The sequence below is a fragment of the Sceloporus undulatus genome, chromosome 6 (assembly GCF_019175285.1).
Source record: "Sceloporus undulatus isolate JIND9_A2432 ecotype Alabama chromosome 6, SceUnd_v1.1, whole genome shotgun sequence".
Taxonomy (NCBI): Eukaryota; Metazoa; Chordata; class Lepidosauria; order Squamata; family Phrynosomatidae; genus Sceloporus; species Sceloporus undulatus.
In genome coordinates, this window is record NC_056527.1 from 55,631,973 (window position 1) to 55,656,802 (window position 24,830).

The 24,830-nt window shown below is 38.4% G+C and overlaps 1 protein-coding gene across 2 annotated transcripts in view; it reads left to right on the forward strand.

Annotated features, from left to right (window-relative positions):
* The window catches only part of SACM1L (SAC1 like phosphatidylinositide phosphatase), a 36,451-nt gene extending 13,676 nt beyond the window's left edge, over positions 1-22,775 (forward strand). For both annotated transcript variants that reach the window (XM_042474498.1, XM_042474499.1), the window contains exons 2-20: positions 461-558; positions 1,264-1,338; positions 2,133-2,260; positions 3,001-3,150; positions 4,062-4,121; positions 4,968-5,001; positions 6,283-6,384; positions 7,587-7,672; positions 7,843-7,929; positions 8,854-8,922; positions 9,024-9,103; positions 11,032-11,130; positions 12,333-12,471; positions 12,718-12,787; positions 12,874-12,946; positions 13,474-13,567; positions 14,951-15,043; positions 18,729-18,786; positions 20,711-22,775. In XM_042474498.1, the coding sequence (XP_042330432.1) occupies positions 461-558; positions 1,264-1,338; positions 2,133-2,260; positions 3,001-3,150; positions 4,062-4,121; positions 4,968-5,001; positions 6,283-6,384; positions 7,587-7,672; positions 7,843-7,929; positions 8,854-8,922; positions 9,024-9,103; positions 11,032-11,130; positions 12,333-12,471; positions 12,718-12,787; positions 12,874-12,946; positions 13,474-13,567; positions 14,951-15,043; positions 18,729-18,786; positions 20,711-20,847 (1,732 nt within the window). In that variant the 3' untranslated portion in view covers positions 20,848-22,775. The remainder of the gene's footprint in view (positions 1-460; positions 559-1,263; positions 1,339-2,132; positions 2,261-3,000; positions 3,151-4,061; positions 4,122-4,967; positions 5,002-6,282; positions 6,385-7,586; positions 7,673-7,842; positions 7,930-8,853; positions 8,923-9,023; positions 9,104-11,031; positions 11,131-12,332; positions 12,472-12,717; positions 12,788-12,873; positions 12,947-13,473; positions 13,568-14,950; positions 15,044-18,728; positions 18,787-20,710) is intronic.
* Positions 22,776-24,830: the final 2,055 nt, after the last annotated feature.

Here is a 24,830-nt window from a genome sequence, read left to right on the forward strand (position 1 = left end):
TTCTTTGCCCACAGGTCTTAGCCATTCTAGTGTATTGGCATATCACTGTAACTATGACTTGTGCATTCACTACAAGGTTTCATAAGTGAGGCAAGAAGGGAAGAGCTAAACCAAAGGAGAAAGATTGGAAGGTGCAGAAATTTGTAACCACATAATTGCTTAACACCAAGAGAGTGTATGTAAGTGAAAAATTGGTTCTTGCGTATGCAAGACATAGATTTTTTTTAAAGAGAAGAGTGCTTTTTGTTTTAATTTTTCATCTTGTTTTCAAGGCACATCAAAGTAATCAGATCAGAGAAATTAATTTGTTGATGCTAAACAAGAGCCTTTTTCTTTTTAATAATCGTTTAACTCCTGTTCGTGTTCACTGTCATATAAAACGGCATGATGGTATTGCTTCTAACGCCTACTAGTGTCCCTACTTGTCTGGTGATGTCCTATCACATTTCTTTCATCTTAGGCACATAACACCAGAGAAGTTTTATGTGGAAGCTTGTGATGCCGGAGCAAATGATGTACTTGCCATTGACAGAGTCTCTACAGAGGTGACCCTCACAGGTATCTCTTCACTTTCATGTTGACATATGCATAATATGGCTTACTGTTTTGCTCTAAGCTACAAAATAAAACTGTCAGCAGAATCTGGCTCATTTTGATAGCATTTTCATTGTGGTCTACCTTCTCTATCCTTATTTAGAATAGTGCAGTTTGCTAACGAATTAATAAGCAGTCATTAGACATTTATGCCATGATAAATTGTTAGTTTGGGGGGCACTTGAAAACTCAGTTTTTATGCAACAAACTAATACTGCGACCCCTCTGTTAACAATTGTTAAGTTTACTTTTTATTTACCTGTATGTTTTGAAAAACTAAATTAGATAAATACAGTATGATCTGAATATGTATGTATCTTCTCAAATGTACGTGTTTAGATTTGGTCTAATGCACCCTCAAGTCCTTGGGAAAGTTCCAACTTTTACAATGAGCTAAAAAAATAAATAAATCACTGCTTCAAAAACACTCCAAAATGCAGTGGTTGAGTTTTATTACCTCCTTCTTCTGCATCAAATGGGGGAAAGGCTCAAAATCAGCCAAAAATAAAGGTGAAACAAAACCATGGCGAGAAATGTTGGTTACTTTTATTTTTAAATTGGTGTAGGCAATTTGGATGGGAGTGCAAGGGGTGGAAGTTGGTCCCTGCCCTTGGTGTGGTTGTCCATTAGTGGTTTAGTGTTACTGTTTGTGCTGTTTTTTCTTTGCAGTTAAGAAAGATATTCCACCTTCAGCAGTTACCAGGCAAATATATGGTATTCTGGGAACAATCCGTCTTGTTGCAGGTATGAAGCATTCTGTAGAAATGAAAGGAAATTCCTTTTATTACACTTATAAATCTGACTTACGATGAGTGCAAGTATGACAGAGAAGAAAAGAAATATGTGTGAAAAACTTGAAACTTCATTTTGGGCACACTTAAACTGACAATATTTATTTTTAACACACAGTTATATTGCATCACTTGTGAAAGGCAGGAAAGAGAAATTGCGTTCCAATTGTATACATAGATTAACATTTCTATTCCTGTAGTGAAGATGTAACTTGAGAGTAGACTTTTGGAGGTCTTGTGATAGGAACCAGTTTATACATTCAGAATGATCACGTAGCAGAGCTTACTCAGATGACATTATTTCTGGGTACAGGCTGGGTATTAACTATTTTAATAACCTCCCCTTTTGTGTGCTGTCTCGCATGTAAGCACATGATGTTGAAAGCTACACAATGATTTTCTCTTTGCTGTGAAAATTCTTGAGATGTGAGAAGCTATTTTTCATGGCCAAGCATTCATAATTGCATTTCTCCATCTGCAATATTCTGGAATGGTAATAGTACAGTAGAAACATACTTTATAGATTAGCCCATGGGATGTGACATTAACCATCCTGTGTGATCCAGTCTTCAAGGCTTTAGAGTAACCAGCTGTTAAGAATGCAACAGCATATAAATGATAGAAAAAGAGATATGAAGCTCAGTCTCTCTGCCCACTTTGGTTGTTTGTGTTGTAACTTAAAAGAGCAACAGCTTCACAGGAAAAAAAGGTCTGTGTAACTGATCTCTTGTCTTCCTTTTTTTACAGGCACATACCTTATTGTAATAACAAAAAAGAGAAAAGTAGGTGAATTTTTCAATCATGTACTCTGGAAAGCAACTGATTTTGACATCCTCTCTTACAAAAAGACAATGCTGCATTTAACTGATATTCAGGTAGGAATACATTTTGTTGTAATAAAAATGTTTTTCATTACTTCAAAAATTTCTTGAAGACATTTGAGATGAAATGACATTAAATACCTTTATCCATATTGTTGAAGCTTGGTGAAGAACTCAGTTATTGAAGTACTCTGTACCATTCTTATGACTTCAGCAGCCTAGCATCCAGTGGGCCACCTTTCTGAGTTGAGACCCAACTCTTATGCTCCTTGGAAAGCTGTTGCTGAAAAACAGGAAACCTTCTAGAACAAAATTCAGTGTAGCACAAGAGGATGGAGATATACACATGAAAATGTCTAGCTCCCTTGCATGTGTCCTTTGAATCCTGACCATAATCTTGAAGTTGTTCAATGTTTGGTGCTTTTCTGTAGGTTTTACTGATAAGATTCAAACTGGTCCACTTTGTACTTTATAGAAATCTGAGCTTGCTTCTTTTCTTTTTAATGGATAGGAGGGGCTTATGCCATTATTGACAGCAATCTGAAGCTAAAGTATAATTTATCATAAAGTAGATGTTGACTAGTTTGATTATACATATTTGTCTTTTACTGTGATGCTAAATAGTTGTGCTTATGTAATGACCTGCAGTGGACATATAATTGTAACCTTAGCATAGTTGAGCTGGCCCTGGTAAGTATGCATGGAGTCATTATCAGTTATCATACAAAATGTATGCTTCTGAGTAGAGAAAATGACAGGAAGCATAGTAAATAACAATATTTTACTTCTAACAGTTGCAGGATAATAAAGTCTTTTTAGCAATGCTTAGCCATGTACTGAGCGTGGATGGATTTTATTTTTCTACAACATATGATTTAACGCACACCCTACAACGGTTGGCCAATACCAGTCCAGAGTTTCAAGAAATGAGCTTGCTTGAGAGGGTAAGTATATCTATATCTAGCTTTCTTTCCAGTTTTATAAAAGACAAGGAATATAAACTTGTAATCAATCATAACAGCATGCTATCTGAACAATAACAATTAAGAATAGAGACTAGAGTCATGACAGGTAGCTATGATACTGATTGTTCTAGAGTGAACTTTGTAAACCATTTACCCACTTACTGACCCCATTCCCTCTTTCTGGGGAAAAGAGATCAGTGTGTGTCACAGAACCCTTAAGATGGGTTTGGTGGGGAATTGGCTTACTGTCATACTTCAGAAAAGCTTAGAGTTGGCTTCAGACTAATGGCTCATACTTGGACTGGCCTCACTGCAGTCAGTGGGATTCTCAGTTAGTTATAATTACCGTATATACTTGTCTATCAGTCTAAAAATTTATGCCCAAAAATTGACCTCAAAATCCCAGGTCGACTTATTTACAGGTCACTATGGTAATGTGATAGCAGCTCTTTCAGATTTCCCCATGCAGTTTCTTTCTGTCTTGAGCCAAGCAGAAAGAGTCCTGGGTGTTGATTGATATCACTGTTTGTTTAAGAGTCCCTCTCCTGCCTATGTGCCCTCGCTGTGTGAGTGAAGGTTGAAATGAAAGCTGAAACGGAGAAGCAAGAAGCCTCAATGACAGTCCCTTTTGTTGCCCGCACACATACACACAGTGAGGGAGCCTCCAAGTTTTACCCTCCACCTATCTATGGGTCATGGTAAAATCCATAATTTTGGCCCCGAAACCTGCCCTCAATTGATATATGAGATCAATTTATAGTCAAGTATATACAATAATTCTCATTATTTCAGTGGTACCATTCTGAGTACAATTAGACCTGATCTATTAGACCAATGTTTGTAAAACACTTGGTAGTTAAAATTTATTTTGTGATTGCAAATTATTACAGGCAGATCCGCGCTTTGTATGGAATGGGCATCTTCTTAGAGAATTTGCTGCTCAGCCCGAGGTAGTGTATATCCATTTTTGTTTGAAAGTATTATCAATATGATAACTTTTTTTTTGCACTTGTTATTTGCTTCCTGTATAGCAATAAAGTATCTAAATCACTTGTGAAACCTATAGGCATCATTTAATTTGAAGCAGGAGCTTTAGCAACCACGTAGCCTTTAGTAAATGCTTATAAAAATGAGTTCACATATAATGAATGCTGTTGTTACAGTGAAATGGTGACAATATTGAATGACAGAAACTGCGGAGCACCTAATGAAAACTGCAGAAGAAACTGGAGATGCATTTCAGAATGTTCAGAAGATGCGTCAGAAGATTTCTGAATGAGGAACTGCCATGCTCTTTACTGGAGAAATGAAAAAAGCAACTGGTTTGGGAGTTCCTGATTCAGACATTTCTGAACTTAAGATTACACATATCCCTGGAAAAGCGCTTCAGTACTATACACAGCTTGAAATGCATTGGGCTTTTTTTACCAGTAAAACAACCATCCCTTGAGTCTGTTGTGACATGTTTCCAGTTTCTTTTGTGGGTAATATTGGATGAAACAGAGAAGAATAACCTTAGTCTCCAAGTTACTAAATCAGATAATATGGTGCACTCTCTGTTCTGACCTTCCTGTAACAACAGAAACTCACTTTTCCATGAAAAGCTGTATCATCATCAGTTTGTACAGCATAAGCAAGCATCATTAAGCATATGTCCATGAAGAATGTTCTTCTGTAAATACAACCCTTCTTGGAAATGCCACATTTTTTGAGTCTTATAACCCTTGCTATTCCTATCTTTATTATCAGGTGATTATTTTTAAATACTAAGACATGCTAAATTTTCTCTCTTACAGATCCATAGGTTTGCTATTCCTGTTATGCATGGCTGTATCCTTTTCTTGTTTCTGACAGAAGATCACAATTTGTTTAATGTTTAGATTTTAAAGATTCTGCAAAATGTCACACAGTGTAGGTAAAGACAAATCTTAAATCAAGGTTTCTGAGTTTTAAGTTATTTTGGATATCTTACATTTCAAAATGAGCATCGGACACTGTTTTACATTCCTCTGGGGCAATGATTCCCAAACTTTGATTCTCCAGGCCTTTGGACTTCAATGTCTAGAAGCCCCGGACAGGTTGACCAGCAGTCAGAAATTTTGGGAGCTGAAGTCCAAAACATCTGGAGGACAACAGCTTGCAAACCACTGCACTAGGGCATCTTGCTGGCGATGTGATCAAAAAACAGTGCTCATATGTCTGTCAAAAGCCAGTAACTTTAATATCTCATGTATTTTAAGAGAAGAATTAAGTATGTTCTTAACTTTAATTTCATTAAAATGAGTCTTAAAAACAATGTAGTTAGGCTGGATTTGTTTGTATGTTTTGGCTGTTATGTGTATCTGTTCAAAAAGAAGCAGAATCGGCTTCTTTTTCATATAAAAATCTTGATCTTTCTTGCTAAAATACCTGATCTCAAGCATCCAAATCCTCATTTGGTGTGACATAGTGGGTTTGGTTCACTGGTTTCCAGCTTAGAACAGCTCTAGATTAGTAGCCCTTTGTAAAAGGGTTGCACGGAAAATGTTGTTTCTTGGTCTTGTTTTGAAAATGATTCAGATTTCCATGGGAATTGGTGGCATTCTGGGATAGATGCCAACTATTTTGTTCATGCAAAGAGGTCATTTTTGACCACTGCCACCTGTTTCAGATCTAAGGCTGCTGTGCTATGTACACTAAATTCAGTAGAACTCTGAGTCAATATCATTCATAAAAGAATTGATACTTGAACAAGATACGGGCCTTGTTTTGAATCCTGTTCCCATAACTTAGTTGCTATTCTGAAAAAAGGAAAGTCTTCTTACTTTGTCTTAGAGACAGTAGCAACATTATAGCATCATTATTTGTTAGCAGTTATCTTGTTTGCTGGGTTTTCATTGCTTGGGGGAAAATGCATCCTGTGTTTTTATTCCTGCACAAAGTATTTTTTTCTGTCTTGCATGTACTGATTAATAATTGCTGGCCTACATTACTAGTATTAAGCAGTATGAAATAGAGGATATGTTCCCTCTGCTCATAACATGGTGCATTGATATCTGATGTTACCACTTCTTTAAGTTACTGTTATATTAAACCTGCTTATATATTCCTTAACACATTACCATGCATTAGTTATCATTATGCACTCTTGTTCAATTAATGGGAAATATTTTGATTGGATTCTTATTTCTCGAAGAAGCTGTTTCAGAGCTGGAGTGCGCTACTATGTGAGAGGTAAGACAAATGTGTAACCACTATATAAAGGAGGCCATCTGTTTGCATCTTCTTAATGAAAGCTGGGCTGCTGTTTCATTCTGCCAAATGTTGATAAAGATTTTACTGGGGAGTATTCTCTAGTAATTGTAGTATCTCCATGTGCCAGATGATTTAAACCAAATGGCAAAGGTTGTGTGTGTGTGTGCGCGTGTGTGCACATGCACATACCTATGTCTTCTAGTCGCCTGTCCAACTTATTTCATAGGGGTTTCTTAGGCAAGATACACACATAGGTGGCTTTTTCCAGTTCCTGCCTCTGAAGTATAGCCTATACCACCTGATATTTGTTGATAGTCTCCCCCACAAATACTAACCAGGCTGACCAGTTTAGCTTCCAAGATCAGACAGGATCTGGTGCCATTATGATATTGTGCTGTGATGAAATTATTTTTAACGGTATATGGTTATTTTAGGTTTAAGTCTCAATCACTGGGGAACAGTGACTTGCATTTGAATATGGGAAATGACAGGCTTAGCTCTCTAATCACTCATGAAGCCTGCTGAACGACCTTGTGCTACTCATTATATTTCAGCCTTTCCTAATTTACAGAACTGTTTGGAGGAAGGAAAGAATGCAGAATATATATTTTAAAATGATCCTTTATGTGTGTATATGTATGTGTGTGTGTATATCTATATCTATATCTATATCTATATCTATCTATCTATCTATCTATCTATCCAGCCCTCACAATACTAGATGTACTCTAAACATATGTGGTCTGTGCTTTGCTTGAACCGCAGGGCCCAGACATTTTGAAAAACCCTTATGATTGCCTCTGCAGATCCACTGTGACTTAGTCTTCATCCAGAGGACTCTACAATTTGTCATCCTGAAATACAGCGAAACGGGAAAAGATCTTCTAAAGATCCCTGCTACTCTAACTCCTGAACACTTAGAAATACTGCATCCTATGGCAGAAATAGGCTGACTGTGCATTGTTCCAGGAACTGGCAAACACAATATAGGTCATCTTCTGTCTTTTCAGGATTCAGGGTTCCATTTTTAGGCACTGCTCTGATTTATTTCCCCCCAGTTTACTTAGCAGAAATTCATACAGATGGGATGTTTCGTTTCTCTCTAAAGAGGCTAGGATTTGAAGTAATAAGCAGGGTTTGTACTGTATCTAGTTATATGTGTATTTCTTACTCTCTCACAGGTATTGATTCTGAAGGACATGCAGCTAATTTTGTAGAAACGGAACAGATAGTACATTACAATGGGAGCAAAGCTTCTTTTGTCCAAGTATGTTTTTCTACTGTATTCCATTATATAGAAAGTCTTGTTTATGGAGTTAGTTCTTGCCCCATCTCTCTGAATTCTGGTTTCTTTTTTTAAAAAAACAACAAATTGAGAGTTTGTATTTGTAACAATCTTGTTGAACACTTCATTTTTCTGTTCCTTTTGTTTTCCAGACACGTGGATCAATTCCTTTTTTCTGGTCACAGAGGCCAAACCTCAAATACAAACCAAAGCCACAGATCAGCAAAACAATAAATCATGTAAGTTTTTAGTATACAGTGTGCCCGTGCCATATGCGGGCGCACTGTATGCGGCTTCCAGCTTACAGGGAAGCTGCACGGGGGAACAATGGTGTGTGGGCTCACAGCGCATGCGCCGCACCACACTCCAGGTTTGTGCCCTATTCTTTTCAATGGGTGCGAGCATACACGCTTTTTCCCTTATGTGGGGGGTCCGGAATGGATCCCCGTGTAAGGAAAGGGTCCTTACTTTTCTTCATGCTGTCCTGCAGGAGGAATTTACTGGTGTGTGTGTGTGTGTGTGTATTAGCCCTTAAGATGATTGTACTTTTCTGTGGCATTTGGCTTTCCTCAGGATGTTCTTGAACTAAAGATTGATTATCATGAGCAGCAGATGTCCTTTGTTTCCAGTGAAAGGTTCAAAGATAACTGAAGTGTTTTGTAATAACAGAATGCAGTTTTAATCCTCTTGGTGTAAATAGTAGTGTGTTCCTGGTAGAACTAGCAAATCAAAGATTTCCCCCATTCTCTCTTTCCACCCCACATCCTTGGCTCAGCTCTCTTTTCCCCCTCAAATCAGATGGGAATCAGTGACCTCAAAAGAAGCAGGGCAAAGAGAGACAGAACTGGGAAGGAAAAATATAGCAGGTTGGCAGCCCAGAGAAACTTGATAAACCTTTGGGCTGCTTCAGAATCTGATTGGAATGGATATTCTTTGTCTACTGTATTGTCCAAGCATCTGCAGTAGTCCTAAAAACATTTTACGGTTTGACTTAACTACACACAAATAGAAATGCACAGTGAATTCACATTAATCTTTCTCTGTTATATTCAATCAGTACTGAAGTTCCACATTTTCCTTTTCTCCATGATTTGTGGGTTTGATAAATATTTCAAAATATCTATTTATTTCAAAATAAATATCTGCACCATGTTCTCTTTCAGATGGATGGCTTCCAAAGACACTTTGATTCTCAGATTATTAGCTATGGAAAACAAATGATAGTTAACTTGGTATGATATTTAATTCTGCATCCAATTTCAAAGAAAAGTAACTGAAAATGATTGGTATTGTTACTTATTTATTTATTTTTGTATTGTGTTTTTGTTTGTAGGTTAACCAGAAGGGCTCAGAAAAGCCCCTTGAACAAACATTTTCACAAATGGTAAACAGCTTGGGAAATGGAATGGTCAGGTACATACCATCCGACATATTTACCTCATTGTTGGAAGAACTGATTGTTTTAAACAACTTACTGTATATACCCAACTATAAGTTGACCTCATGTATAAGTCGAGGGCAAGTTTTGGGGCTAGAATTGTGGATTTTGACATGACCTGTGGATAGGTCAAGTGTAAAACTCTCCAGTATGTGTATGCCAACAGCAAGAGAGAAGCAGCAATCAATACTAAGTTTCAGTGTTTCAGCCTTCACTCATGAGACAGCAAAGCTCAGGGATGGGAGAGGGACTCTTAAACAGCAGTCAGTCATTCATGAAGGACTGTATCTGCTTGGCTCAAGACAGAAAAAAACTGGATGGGGAAATCTGAAAGAGCTGCTATCACATTACCACACTGACCTGTAAATAAGTCGACCTAGGATTTGGGGGTTAGTTTTGGGGCATAATTTTTTAGATTTATATATGAGTATATACAGTAATATAATACCTGTATATAAACTGAACAGATGGATTCTATGTGAACATGATGATGTTAACACACTTCCACAGAAGAAGCGTGTTAGCATCATGCAGAGTTTTTTTTAAAAATGAGACTTTCTCCCAGCAATTCCCTTTCCTTTATGACACTTGTACCAACCTCTAAGCATGTTCTGAAGCAAGAAATTGAGATGTGCTTGTTACAAATGTCCATAGTGGAGGTGAGAAAATTGAGGAGAGCAAACTTGATTATTCACCCTCTGATGCAGGGGAAACCATTGAAGCTGCTTTCCTTAACATAACTGCCATCCAGATATTGGACCCTTCCACACACAGGGAATTATAGCAATACAGTACAGCCCCCATATCCACAGGATCATTAGCTATGGTTCCACTTATTTGTGTCTGGAAAAAATTCCCTCTAGGAATTATTATTATTATTATTATTATTATGCCTTATTTATATAGCGCTGTAGATTTGCACAGCGCTGTACATATAAACAATAAAATAGATATGAGTAAACCTGCCCATCTGGAGGTCTTCCTGCCTGATTCTATGGTAAGTCATAAAGTGCATTGGAGGACCTCCAGATGCCTAAAGAGACCACCTCTCTGAGCATCTGAAAGTCTTCCAGTATGACTTTGATCAACCTCTGGTAGGAATATAACATTCACCATTCAAAAGTTTTCATTATCTGCAGTTAAGTCTGGGAATGTATTCTGTGTGAATATGGAGACTGGACTGTTTCTTTTCAGCTGCTATGCTGACTTGCCATGGAATCATAAGGTTCTTACTTTGTTGAGGCACTGGCTAAAAATTCTAAATCCCACTCCATAAACAGCTGATCCCAGGATCCAGTAGGATGGAATTATGGCAGTTCAAGTGGAATTATGGTGCTGTAATTGTGTAGCGTAAAAGGGCCCATGTTGTAGTACTGCAGCCATCATTGTCAATGGACATTGAACATTGTTGTCAGTAATGTCTGGGGATTATGGAGGCTGTAGTTCATCTTTTCTAGAGGGTGACAGTTTGAGGGAAGCTGCCTTGGTGGAGAGGCCTACATACAGAATGTGATATACTTTTATTTTGGCAACACTGATCTTGATTTTGTTGTTTTTGTTAGATAGTATGTACTAGGATATGTGTCTTTTAAAAGTTCAGAAATGTGTTCTCCTGTTGGAACTTTGTCGACCTGCCTTGCCCTTAAATCTCTCCTACTGGGGTAGACACTTTCTGTCCAAAAGACAAAAAGGGCTGTTGCATAGATTGATATATTACTTAACAAGCTTTGAGGAGTGTCTTTATTATGTGAAAATGTTCATGCTATTCAGTAAACTGATGGGGGTATTTATCCTGCTGCAACACATTTAAACAAAAGCTCTTCCTTTTACCCTACCAGTATCATCCCTGGCTATCAAATAGAAGTAAATAACCTCTTAACTGACATGTACTTTCTTTGCTCAGATACGTAGCGTTTGATTTCCATAAAGAATGCAGTCATATGAGGTGGGATCGGCTCCAGATTTTATTGGATCGCCTAGCTGAACAACAAGATGAATTTGGGTAATATATGCAACTGCAGTGTGCAGGCATTTAGTTGTGGTTAGTAGAAGTTACATAATAATTTGATTGTGCACAACAGACACAAGAAATAAAGTGTTGCTGAAAGAAAATCTCATTGCTTTAGTAACTTTTAAGTACGGAGATGTCAACAGCTAGTAATCTGGGCTGTAATCCAAATCTTTTCATTAGAAGTGAACTTCCATTTAGATCAGTGAAGTTTACTGCTGTTTGAGTTTGGCCAGTCTAACAGTCCGAAGATCTCTTCTCTTTTGGTTTCTGTACAACAGCATAAAGATCTTGATGTGGTGGTGTCATGCCTCTTTGGCTATGCCTTTGTAAAGTTTGTGACAACTTTCTGATGTAACTAGATTTCAAAGTGCTTGCTTACATTTACAAGACAGTGGTAGTAGGTTATGGAAGTAGAAAATTTTATATCTTTATTTTAGTTTCTTGAGAATACGGTTGAATCCCAAAAAACTAACCAACAGGAAATTCAAAGTTACATTTTTGTTATAATGAGATTAAAGTTCTCAGTTTTGTGGAATATACCTGTTATAAAAGGAGTGCTTCCTTTTACGTTTCTTCTTTTGAATATGAATTAAGGCTTGGATTTTAGGAGAATGCTTTCCAGATCCATTATAGACAGGGGAGTACCCTCCCCTAACTTTACTTTATAATTTTCCTTTACAAATTTCTAAACATTACTTAGCCAGAAGCCAAAGGATTACTTCAGCCAGGGCCTGTGTCAATTGTAATTTGTACTTTAATCAACAGTGCTATATGTCCTGTCTTGAACAACACCTGAATGTCTGATTTTGAACATGGTTTCTACACACCATGGAGGCTGTCTTCAAGAGCCAGAAATCCATATCTCTTTAACCATGTGGAACCTCTTTACTGTCTGTGGATCTTGGCAATAATTCTTCATACATAATATTAAAGATATTAAAAGTTTATTGACAGGTATTTTAAGAAAGAATAGAATTTTAATAGTTAGGCAATTGCAACCTCTATTGCCTAACCAAACCCTGCCTAAGGGATACTCTAAAGCTAAGGGAAATTGTTTCAGGGTGGATGGGTGATTGATATCACAGTCAGATATATTTCCTTGACCTGATGTTTCAGCTGTGTTGTCTTCCAACATAAAATAGATCAAAAAGTTGTCTTGTAGATTCTTATAGAAGCACTGTTATGTATTTCAGCTACTTTCTAGTTGATTCTGATGGGAAGGTGGTGACGCAGCAAGAAGGAACTTTCCGCAGTAACTGTATGGATTGCCTGGACCGAACAAATGTGATTCAGAGCCTTTTAGCACGCCGCTCTCTCCAAGCACAGCTCCAGGTGGAGATTTCTGTCTTTTAGAAAACCATGTGTAAAATGATATTGCCACTCTTGCAGAAACTTTAAAAGCCAATAGCACTAATGACTTCTTAGTATAGTAAGTGTATCGTTCTTGAAAGAAATATACTTAAAATATGGAGAACATACATTTTCTTAACTATTTAAATGTTCCAGTCTATATATATAATTAAAAATGTTAGTAGAGTTCTGATGAAGTTGTAAATAGTGGCTTCTTTGTCGTTGTAGAGACTAGGTGTTTTGCATGTTGGCCAGAGACTTGAAGAACAAGCTGAATTTGAGAAACTTTACAAAAATGGTAGGTTTTTGTTTTAATAAGTACATCTTAGCCTATGTGCTATTTAGCATGTGATCTCTTTTTAAAAAAATGTTCTCTTTTCATAGCATGGGCTGACAATGCAAATGCTTGTGCCAAACAATATGCTGGAACAGGTGCCTTAAAGACAGACTACACCAGGTAAGTTTTGAGCCATTCTCTCTTAAAATAAAATACACAAATATTAATCATGCTAAAAGCATTTATCTGTTTAGGCACTGATTTGAAAACTGTTTAGTGTTGTTGCTATAGAAAACATGTACAATAATAACAATAAATACACAGTTGAAATGACTCAGAATGGAATAATTTTTGAATGTGTATCTTGTTTAGCTAGCCCAGTTGGCTTCTCAGATCAGTTTATGGCAATTAATCAATTACTATTAAAACTATAGTAAAGCTATACAAATAATAGATTCTAAAACTAACAAATCAGTCTATATATGTAGTGTACTAAGTGCCATCTGGTAAGGGAGAAATTGTGGGGAATTCAAGATACAATAAGCTACAGGAGTAAAGGCTTCCTTCTAGTCAATGATAGAATGAATAACATGCAAGCAGACCTACTACAGATTGGTTTCTCGTAACCTCAAGTACTAATCATCTCTGGTTTGCTTCTTGGAATTGTGTTTTCATAATACTAAATGTATGTTGTTCTTTCCAACCAGAACTGGAAAGAGAACTCAATGGGGCCTACTTATGGATGGCTGGAACTCACTAATTCGTTACTACAAAAACAACTTTTCTGATGGATTTAGACAGGTGAGAAATTCCCACCCTTTGCATTTTACTGTTGCTGTTTTCATGTGCTTGCAGCAGTCTGCTCAGTGTTGCCATGATTAAAAAGGGATATGACCATTGTATCCAAAGTCTTCCCCCACTGATCTTAGAGCATGGACAGGCTCATTTTTCAAATAGTCTAAATCCAAGCCAAGTATAGCTTTAAAGGTCATAGGTCATAAATTCACACTTTGAATTCAGCCTGGAAACAGATCAGCAGCCAATAGAATTGTTTCAGCAAGTGGGTTAATGTCCCCTTTAATCTGCCCCAGTCAGCAACCTGGCTGCAACCTTTTGGATCTGCTGAAGTTTCCAAACAGTTTCCAAAGGCAGCCCCACGTAGAGTGCATTGCAGTAATCCAAGGCCTGTGTCACTGTAACCTGATCTGATGTCTCAAGGAATGGGCACAGCTTGTGCATCACTTTTAGCTTTGCAAATGCATTCTTGGCTACCACTAAAACGTGGGAATCCATTCTCAGATCTGAGTCCAGGAGTATGCTCAAGCTTCAAACCTGTGACTTCAGTGGGAATGTAACTCCATCCAAAGAAGAACTGGAACCACTGCATAACAGTGCTCCCATCCCAGAGACGCAGATCAGAAGGATACTACAGTCAATGGTATCAAAAACCACTGAAAGGTCCAGTGGAATGAACAGGGACAAACTCCCCTGTCCACTGGATTGGGCATCCAGAGTTATTTGTGGGATTTTGGGCTATTGTGGAAACCCTGCAAAAAACTTTGCATTTTGGATACGAAAGCCGTAAACTTCACGAGTTCGCTGTCCAGTTCACTATGAGGTCATTTACCAAGGCAACCAAAGCGGTCTCTATCTCTTTTCCAGTCCTGAAACCAGATTGAAATGGATCTAGATAATCCATTTCATCCAGAAATCCCTGGAGCTGGGAGGCCACTACATGCCCTAGAACCTTGCCCAAAAAAGGAATATTGGAGATATTCCCCCAAGTTGGGGATAGTGACACATTTGTATCCCTTTGTCCAGTGATCTGCAGGTGGTATTCAATGCAGAGGTCACTTCATTTTATTTTTCAAGGTTCCTAAAGTAGGCTAGCTAGTCTGTGTGATAAACTGAGCCTGAATTTCACACATCTGAAGTCAGCATTCTAAGTGCTGCACCCTTCTGGCTTCAAGTGGCTGATGTGTAATATATGATAGGAAAGTCCTTATATCAGATTCATTTTGCTCACACTGGAGAGATGGTATACAGGGGAAGACGAGCTATCAGAAAAGATTTTAGAGATGTGAAGAAAGCACCAGAAGATACATTTAGGCGAAGCTAGGGGACTTTCTTTATAAGATAACATGAGATTAAATTTAAATTGTTTACCTCTGGCTTGTTTTACAGGATGCTATAGATTTGTTTCTTGGAAACTATTCAGTGGATGAAGTAGATTCTCTCAGTCCTCTTCATGTACAGAAGGACTGGAAATTCTTGGCTGTAAGATTTTTTTTATCTCTGTAGTATTTGTAAATAGGTTTTTGTTTTTTTTAAAAAAAAGAAACTTAATTGATTTAAGCTGAATGATAGTGTTGGGATCACATGCATTTCACATTAATATAACTAAAACTCAGATAGAGTTTTGGCAAAAAGTGGGACTTGTCTCAGGACGTAAATATTGGGTGCTAAGAAAGAAAATACCCACAGTCTTATCAGAATATTCACAAACTGCACCTGCATGGGTTGCTTTCTTGAGTGAACAAGTCATGAAGCAGCAGTAAACTATATCTTACTACATCCGTCCCTCCACATTGGCTGCATTTAGGGGCACAGGACCCCCATGAATGTGGAAAATCACAAATAACAAAAACACTATGTTTTTACCTGAGAGAACACCTCCCTAGGAATCTCTAGGTCCTCCAGGGCAACTCTGTGATCAGCATCTGCCAGATATTGACCATAGAATTGTGCTAGAGGAGCTACAAAGGCCTAGTGGAGTGTTCTCTCTAAGAATCTCTAGGTCCTTCACTGTGACATTTGGTTAAAGTTGATCATATAGTACTGAAGGGCTTAGATATTCCTAGAGAAGACATATTAATAAAATCCATTAATAATCAAATCTGCAAAAGTCGAAGCTGCAAATGTGGAAGGATGAGTGTATATCCAGACTCAGAACTATGGGTAATGGCTTCCAAATATGTCAGGATTCATATGTTTTAAGTTTAAAATCATGACTTGCTTGGAAGCCATTAACTATTCCCCACTTATATGTACAGCAGTGCCACGTTATCCACAGACTTGCCATCCACAGATTTAACCATCCACAGATAGCAAGGCAGTATTGTCCCCAGTAGTGGAGCATGCACACAGCTGTGCCACCATTAGGAACAATGGGACTTCACCTGAAGTCCCTTTATCCTTAATAGTGATGTGACCGCTTGCACGTGCCGTTATTGGTAACAGTGGAACTTGAGGCCCCATGGATTTTTGTATCCACAGGGAGGTCCAGAACAGATCCTCCATGGATACCAAGATCCCACTTTATTAAGAAGTTAGTTAACTGCAGATCCTTGGCTTGTTTTCTTGAGCAAAGCAGGAACAGTTGGGAGCTTCATGTAGGTGTCCCATGTTGGTTTTGGTGCAACTGGAATAGGATCAGATTCTAGACCTTGGCACCTAACACTGCTTCTCCTGCTTGTTGTAACATACATGCAACAAGAGCTATCTGTGCTGCTGCATCAACATGCCAAAAACAAAACAAAACAAAACAAAACAAAAAAACCGAACCCTTGACTATGCCCTAGATGGGATCTCTGCTGTGGAACTGCAGAGGAGGAAAGTGAGGCTACTGCTGGTGTTTACCATTGCTTCTATACATAGTCCCTGACCATATCTGCAGTTTGGAACAGTGCAGCATATTTTGATGTAGGTGGGGCTTGGTGCCTTGTTTTGCCTCTTCCTGTTTCTCATACAATGCTATTTTTGGCATTGCAGTACTTCTTTCTGCATCAGTATGCTAGGTCTGAACTGTTGCTCAACAAGGGGCATAAAAATAGAAGTATTATTATCACCATTAATGATTGCCAAAACATCAGGTGTACTCAGAACTGCAGGCAACCAATCACTTCTGTTCTAAGTAGAGATTCCTGTTACCAGGCACTATACAAATGATAGTGGACATTTTTCCTGAATTACACAATAATGTTTATTAACAATAACATTGTGGAGTGTATATGGCACCTTCCACATTATCTATGAGTTGTGTTATTTTTTACACTTGTTGTATGGCCAGGAAGATACAGTGGTTAGCATGACCTCTTTGACCAGGCTTCTAGGAAGACAGATGATTAAAACCTGTAGTACAGCTGAAGAATTAAAGCAGATTGAGACAGGTACTTAACTACTTAGAGCCACGGTGCCTGTAAATCGTATGGGATCATTTGTAGCCTTTGACTCCACATGGCTAGTCTTAGTGCTGTCAGTTATCTGTAACCCCATGTAAGTGGAGGAGGAAAAATAATGCTGGGATCAGGGGTGCAGTCAGAGGTTAAGGACACTCCCTTTTTTACACAACTAGAGAGACAGTGTGGTGTACTGGTTTGAGAACTGGGCTATGACTGGAGGCCAGGACTCAAATCCCCACTCAGCCATGGAAAGCCACTGGGGTGACATGTCACATTCTCTCAGCCTCAGAGGAAGGCAAAGGCAAACCCTCTCGCAACAAATCTTGCCAAGAAAACCCTGTGATTTTGCCTTAGGGTTGCCATAAGTCAGACATAACTTGAATGTACACAACAAGAAAACAAACGGGTGCCAGACAGAAAACTTTTAAAGTAGGTTAGCATAGTTAGGAGAGTTGTTTTCATGTTCTAGTCTCCAAATCTATAGTGCTGAAACTTCCCAATGCATTGCAGAAAACAAGTCAGAAAAAAATCAATTCACTTGTTTTCCTTTCATGATAGAACTACATGGCATACAAAATGTATTCTTAGGCAGTTTTCCATTCACACAGTAATCAGACCCAAACTTGCTGAGCTTTGGCAGATAACTGGGCAAAATATTGTCAAATGCTCAAATAAATACTGCTCAGAGTTAAACATTAGGAAGAACTTCCTGACAGTAAGATCTGTTTGACAGTAGAACACACTTCCTCAGAGTGATGGCGTTTCCTTCTTTAGAGTTTTTTAAACAGAGGCTGAACTGCCATCTAGTGGGGGTGCTGTGATTCTGTATTCCTGCATGGCAGGGAGTTGGACTGGATGGCCCCTGAGGTCTCTTCCAGCTCTATGAGTCTATGAATTCTTGACTTGCTTGTTCTTGGTGAGCTTTCCACAGCTGGTGCCCTCCAGACATGTTGGACTACAGCTCTTGTACCCACAACCAACATACTTTGGCTTTAATTCAAAACATCTGGGGGACCAGTGCAATCAATATACATGACATTGCGTTTATTGTCAGATATGTTATCCAAGGTACTGAGCCTTTTTTTGAGGCTTTGAGGGTTATGATTCAGCAATTACTTTGGGCAATTCCTTTAACTTCAGACTAAAATCTGCAATAGATTGACTATTTCCACTAGCATAAACACCACTAGACACTTCTTGTAGAGGACAGCGATCTCCTTGTTTGCATCACTGTACTGTGATAATTAACAGAGTGCAGATACTCTGATTCTGTTACAACTACTGTAACTGGCTTCCATCAGAGATGTACACATTTTTAACCTTATTTCTCTAATGAGAATTCCTTTTTTATATTACGTATTTGATATTCCAAAATTTTGTTCTATACTTTGTTAATGTATAATGTAATGTAGTGTTCTATAAAAGTAATAATGCATTGAGGAAAATTACATGCAATTCTTGCTGCAGTATACAAGCAATAATGTCTCCTTGCTAGTTCTTGCTGCAGTGTATGAGTAATCTGTTCATATTTTAAAGGCAAACAAATGTATTGCTGGAAAATATACTTTTGTGGGTTAAAGCTGGATGGCATTTGATCAAACTCCAGATATGTATGCCTGATACATGTATTTAATCTTTATAGTGCCATATTTTGTCTTTTACTGGCTACATTAGGGCATTAAAGTTATCCATGTTCTGTGTGCATCATACTCTTTGCTTCAGAAACAACTGAAAAGTATTATTTTTTATTTCTTAATTATGTCTGTTTCTTTTTTTCTCAGTTGCCTATTATCATGGTGGTTGCTTTCTCAATGTGCATTATCTGTTTGCTTATGGCTGGTAAGTGATCTTTTAGTCTCTCTGTGTAAAATTCTCTGCATATTGTACGTAACAAGTTACAATCACAAACCTTCTTATGGTTTCTCCTCTTGACATGATATATCTCCATGGCCTTATCTGAGTAGTGTGTTGGTTGGGAACAAAGTACTTTAGTAGGTAAGGTGACAAATAGAATGCATGGGCTAATGCAGAGTAACAGGAAGAGCTCTGTGTACTAGAAGCCATAGAATCCAGGAAGATTCCTCAACCAGGCATGCCACAGTCTGACTGAACCACAGAGTTGGAAGGCAGCCTGAGCCAACCCTGTGCTCCAAGACAGAATCTTCCACAAATCAACCTTGTAGTCCCCCTACAAGGAAGCCCATGAGGATTTCAAGGAAAGTACAAGAGCAAAACAAGTTTTTGATATGCAGCAAAGGCTCAGCTTTGGGAATCAAGCATCTGCAAATTTCTGAATAACAGCAAAGCTGATGTAGCTATCAGGTTGGGCAGTTTGTTAACAAAACTGTTACATAAATTAAGTCTCTTATAACTAATTAATTAGGTAAGTTTCATCAGGACTGTGTCCCAGACTTTAACAATGTAATTTTTATTTTTATTTGTGTGTGTTAAGATGGTAGGACTTTTAAAGAAGTGGGGATTTTAATATTGTACTTTAGGTGTATTTGATGTACTCTCTTATTTGATGTACTCTCTTGATCTGGTTTGTAGACCATCAAATCCCACCCCCACTTAAAGGAATCTACTCCTCTTACGACTCTTGTTTTCACTCCTTTTTTCCTCATCAAGAAAGAGTACAGACTCTTGATGAAATGTATTTATGAGCCAGGATTCACTTCTTAGTTTATGTGCAGTAAGTAGAGATACCTACTTTGGTGGGCAGTGCTCTGTTTATTCATGCAAAGGCAGGATTGTACAACCTGTTGCTTTCCAGATGAATTTCAGTGCCCAAATTCATCTCAAATTATTGGTTATGTTGGTTGGGGCTGATGGGACTTGGGAGAACATCATAATCAGGGGATTTTCATTCCTCCGTATATGCATTCAGTAGAACTATATAGCATATTAAAAGAGTTAGGGCAAGTAACAGTTGAATGTATATCTCATTCATGTAGAATGATGCCTTGCCTACAACTGTGTATACGGTAATCTCTTGTTCGTCATTTTATGCTATGAGAAATATTTTCATTCCAGTGTCTTTCTGTGTCATACTGTCTCTGCTTCATGGCATCCTTTATGGACAAGTCTACTACATATATATAGTTTATGTGAATGCTCCCAGTATCTCCCATGCTCTTTCCTCAGTTCACAAATGGGGGGGGGGGCGCTTGACTTTTCCTAGTCTGCACATGACAATATCTTCTCACCAAGATGGCAATGAATCAGATACTGTCAGTAATGTCAAAATGATATAGGAAAAAAAGCACACATAACCATCCTAGTTCAGGAACTGAAATAATAGCTGGCATCCTGTTCATGAACTAAGTATGACTTTATACCATCACAATTCACCTTTATAGTTGTGCAGGGTGGAAGACTCTTCTGACTACACAATGACCAAAAATCCCCCCCCCCACTTTCTCAAAGCTTACCTTTTAAGCAGTGCAGCCTGCCCTTCCCCAATACTGCCATTTCCTTGTTTCCGGAATGGGCAAGGGGACTAGCAGGGACATATTCAGCTGTGTCCCAGGAGACAGGTGTGCTGCAACAGGAATCTGCAAGGGAGATAGCTCCCTGTAGGTGTTTATTTGCAGTACATCCAGCTAGTGTAAAGAGCTGGAGCCCTCACTACATCTCCCAGTGCTGGATCTCAGCCAATACATCAGAACTGGTCCAATTAGCAGGCTTTTCTATCTTTCTTTGGTTGGTACTATGACTAAATATTTCTCATATGTAGCTGAAAGTTTTTTATTATGTTCCACAGGTGACACATGGACAGAGACATTGGCATACGTGATGTTCTGGGGGAGCGCAAGCTTCGGAACACTAGCTATCATCCTTTACAATGGCAAGGATTTTGTAGATGCACCCAGACTAGTCCAGAAAGAGAAGATGGACTGAATTTGTGTGTGTGGAAAGCAGCTTGGTAGGGATGGCTCCTCAAACCACACCTGGAGTCTCTACTGACCTGTTTTCCACACCAGCATGTGGTTTCTCTTTATCTTTTTTTAAAGCTTTCATCTTTGCAGGGTGCAACAGTGAACCCAACTGGGTACTTGGTGGAGGGGATTGATTTGTTTTGGTTCTGCAATCACAGTGATCTTAGGAGTAACTGCATTTGCTGGAGAGTGTACGCACTTAATACAGGGGAGATTAAGAGATGAAAGCCAAATAGCAGGCCTACAGTGCGTTCCCTGGATTCTTGAAAGGGTCTGCCAAGCTTTACAACCCAGCAGTGTAGGACTATAAAAACCTTTGAGATGGCTCTGTCTAAGAAGAGATGCTGTTTTGATAGATCAAGAGCTATTTACTGCACGATTGTACCTAAGGTAGGTCTAAGTTACATTACTTGATACTAGTAAAAGCCTTTCTGGTTAACAATAACAAATATTGCTGCTTCAATAAACTTCTAGTCAGGCACTCTTGTTGTCAGGAGGGCAGTTAATGTTTGCAAGTGCAGGATTGTATGCTTGGTTTTTCCCTCCTATATGTATTTGCATTTCCCTAAGCGGAGGAAGTGATGTTTGTTTTTTCTCCCTACAAAAGGAAAATCTCACCTGCAGGTCTGGGACAATATGGATGCAGTATTTGTGAAATCATTGTTGTGCGGATGAGCTGTACAATTGACTTGTTTGGAATGTGTCGAGAGTTTCTTTAATGACTACAATCCTTAGACGTAGATGACAACTTTAGTGTCATTCAAACTGTATTGTCTTTTTTGTAAGATGTAAACGGAATCAAAGAATGTAAAACTGCTTATTTCGACCCTCTTATGCTAAAGGTCCAAAGTATTTGTTTCTTTCTGAAGAAAAGGTCCAAGTGTAGAAGATATTTCTTACCCTGGCAAACCAGCTGCTATTTATGCTGCCTTGGTTTTAATAGGTATAACCTTTGGAAGAAACAATGCAGATTTGATAGACTTTCTTGGGCTAAATTCCATGTTTGCACTCGGGATCAGCATCAGCTTGCTTTTTGTGCATGCCGTAATTATATTTCTCTACAATTGTAACTTTCTCTGAAAACATTTAAGCTCTAAGAGTAGCCTTGTGCTGGTTATGTGTGTTTCAAAATTTAGTGCTTCCAAGCTTTATATTAAAACTAGATCTAAATCAAGGACCAATTTTAAAATGATTCATGTCATCCATTTTCTAATTACTTGAGTTAAGAACCAACATGAGTTGGCTTCAGGTGCAGTGCATTATTATATTTCCTGTTATTACAGCTGTATTCAAGATTGCAATTATGGATTTAAATCTTAGGAGAACATGTAAACAGCTAGGGTTAATACAATTTTGTCACTCCGAGCTAAAAACAGAAATCACTGCTGCAGTGTATGACAACTGAATAATACTGTATAGTCTTTACAAACAACTGTTCACTTCAGACTTTGGTTGGGTGCCTCCCTGGGTTTGTTTAAATATTGTCTCACTCATTTGTAATCTACGCAGTTCCTATTTGCTTTTTAGATGACATAGTGGAAAGAACTATCAGTGGCATTAAAATCCATGAAAATAAAAATGTAAGATGCAAGTCATTCACTCACATGTATGGATAATGTAAGAAGGCTGTGCATTAAATGTATGGTTTCATTGTCAATGGTCCATGGTTTTTAAAAATGACTACTTCTTGTTCTGTCTGGTGCATTTCTGATTAAGAACTGGTTGCCGCAAAGAAGAAAACTGGGCCAGGTGGTATTGCTAGAGCAGAATTCAAATGTATAGGCTTGAAGGTTTGAAGGATGTCTATATTCCAGTGCTTTGTTAAGGGGTTGGATTTCTAAGTCCACATACAATGTACCTAAATAATAATAAAAACTTGAGTCTTTTCTACATACTGACTTCTGTGTCTGAATGCTGAATGACAAAGGCCAGTGTTAGTTGTGTATTTTCAAATGTAAAGTAACAGCTGCAAAACCATGTTCGCCTAGGGGTGGTATTTGATTTCAAAGGTGTTGGATTCCACTATGAACCTCCTCATAGGAAGCAAGTCTAATTTAGAATCACAGTACTGAAAAACGAACAAACCTCTTGCCATCCTACTATTTTTGATGCCTTGTGTGAGCTTGAGAAGCACCATCTGATGTGATGGGACTGGCAGGTTGTTTTTCCAAGTGTGCCAGGGACCAGTACCCTTGTTGTGCTGGTTGTCTACAACTATTTGTTCCTGGGAAACTCCACGGACCTGGGAACAGCTCAGATCACCACTTTGAATAGCAATGTCCTATATGACCTGAGTGCCCTATCTTCAAATACAGTGGTACCTCGGGATACGAAATACCCAGGTTACGAATTTTTTGGGATACGAAAAAATCCCATAGGGATTTATTGTTTCGGGTTACGAACGTTTTTTCGGGTTACGGAAAAACTCCAGCGCTGTTTAAATGGAGCCGCGGCAGAGCCGCGGCTTTTTTCCCCATTAGCGCCTATGGCAATTCGGGTTACGAAGGTTTTTCGGGTTACGAAATTAGCCGCGGAACGAATTAATTTCGTAACCCGAGGCACCACTGTAAAGTCAGAACAACCTAGATGACATAGGGCACTAAAATAGCCAATACTGCAAGACAGTGTACTTCCACATTCTAACTCTTCATCTAAATGATGCCTTGCAAACTGCATAAATATTTTGTGCTTGGAGAACTTTAGATCAGAGTTTTTTCAGCCCAGAGTGCTGCATGTATCTGTTCCAAGGCTTTCAGGGACAGGCACAGTTGGGGCATGAGTTTTATATCCCTGGTTTAGATAAGGGGCTGGAATAAAGTAACGCCTGAATGCCTTCAAGGTGCAGGATAGACGAAAAAGAAAGCAAACAGCATAGTTTAAAATATTTTCAAGATAATATGGAATATTTTACTGTATGTTAGCTTGTGATAAGCTGTCAAGCTTGGCAGCTAGACCAATACATGCTGCCTTACCTAATCTAATGATTTAAAATACACTGGTATCCACTGGAATTTGGTTCTAGGACACATACACACACACATACACACTGTGGATGCTCAAGTTCCACTAAATAAAATGGCATAGTGTCCCTTATATAAAATGGCAAAATCAAGGTTTGCTTTTTGGAAGATAGATAGGAATATTTTCAAGGTGCCAATTAAGAATCTGGATATGCAGGGCTGACTATAGAAGTGGTGGGGGTCTGGACTGGTTGGCCCTTATGGTCTCTTCCAGTTCTGTAATTCTATTATTCTAAGTGTAATAAGGATTGCTCACATGAAAGAGAATCACATGGAACTAATGAGGGGTATGCCTCAACAAAGTTGATTAGAATTCTGTGTGGTAATGTAGTCTGGTTCTGCTTCTGTTTTCCTTTATGTAATACAGTGAACAAGAACAAAACAAACAGTACCGCAATGCACGAGTGGTTACTGCATCAGGATTCATACACAGACACAGATGGTTGTTACTTCCCGCACTTCTCTTCTACTGTGCTGAACTGTATTCCAGAGCATTAACTGGCTTTCTAGGCAGGGTTATAAGGCAGGAGGTATTGTGGCCCTGGATAAGCCTTGTCTGTGGCGTTTTATACATGGCCCTTTAGTTCTAGTTGTATAAGAAAAACCAGACACATATTTACAGACAAAAAAGAGTCAGACTCAGTATGCATTGGGTTAATATAGGAAAATCAATGTTTTCTTTGTAACATTCATTGAAACTGAGACAGACAGTGCTGTTGAAAACCCTTTGTTTCTTCCTGATAGAGCAAATGAAAATCGTATGTAAACAGTATTCTAAAATAACTGATGAGATGAAGAGGGTCTTCCCCAAATAGCACCTCAAAAGTCAGTAATGAGAGGGCTTTTGAATTAAATAATCTACATCATAAACAACCACCCAGCACAACTATTATTGCTAGTAAAGCAAATGCAGCCTGCATACTGT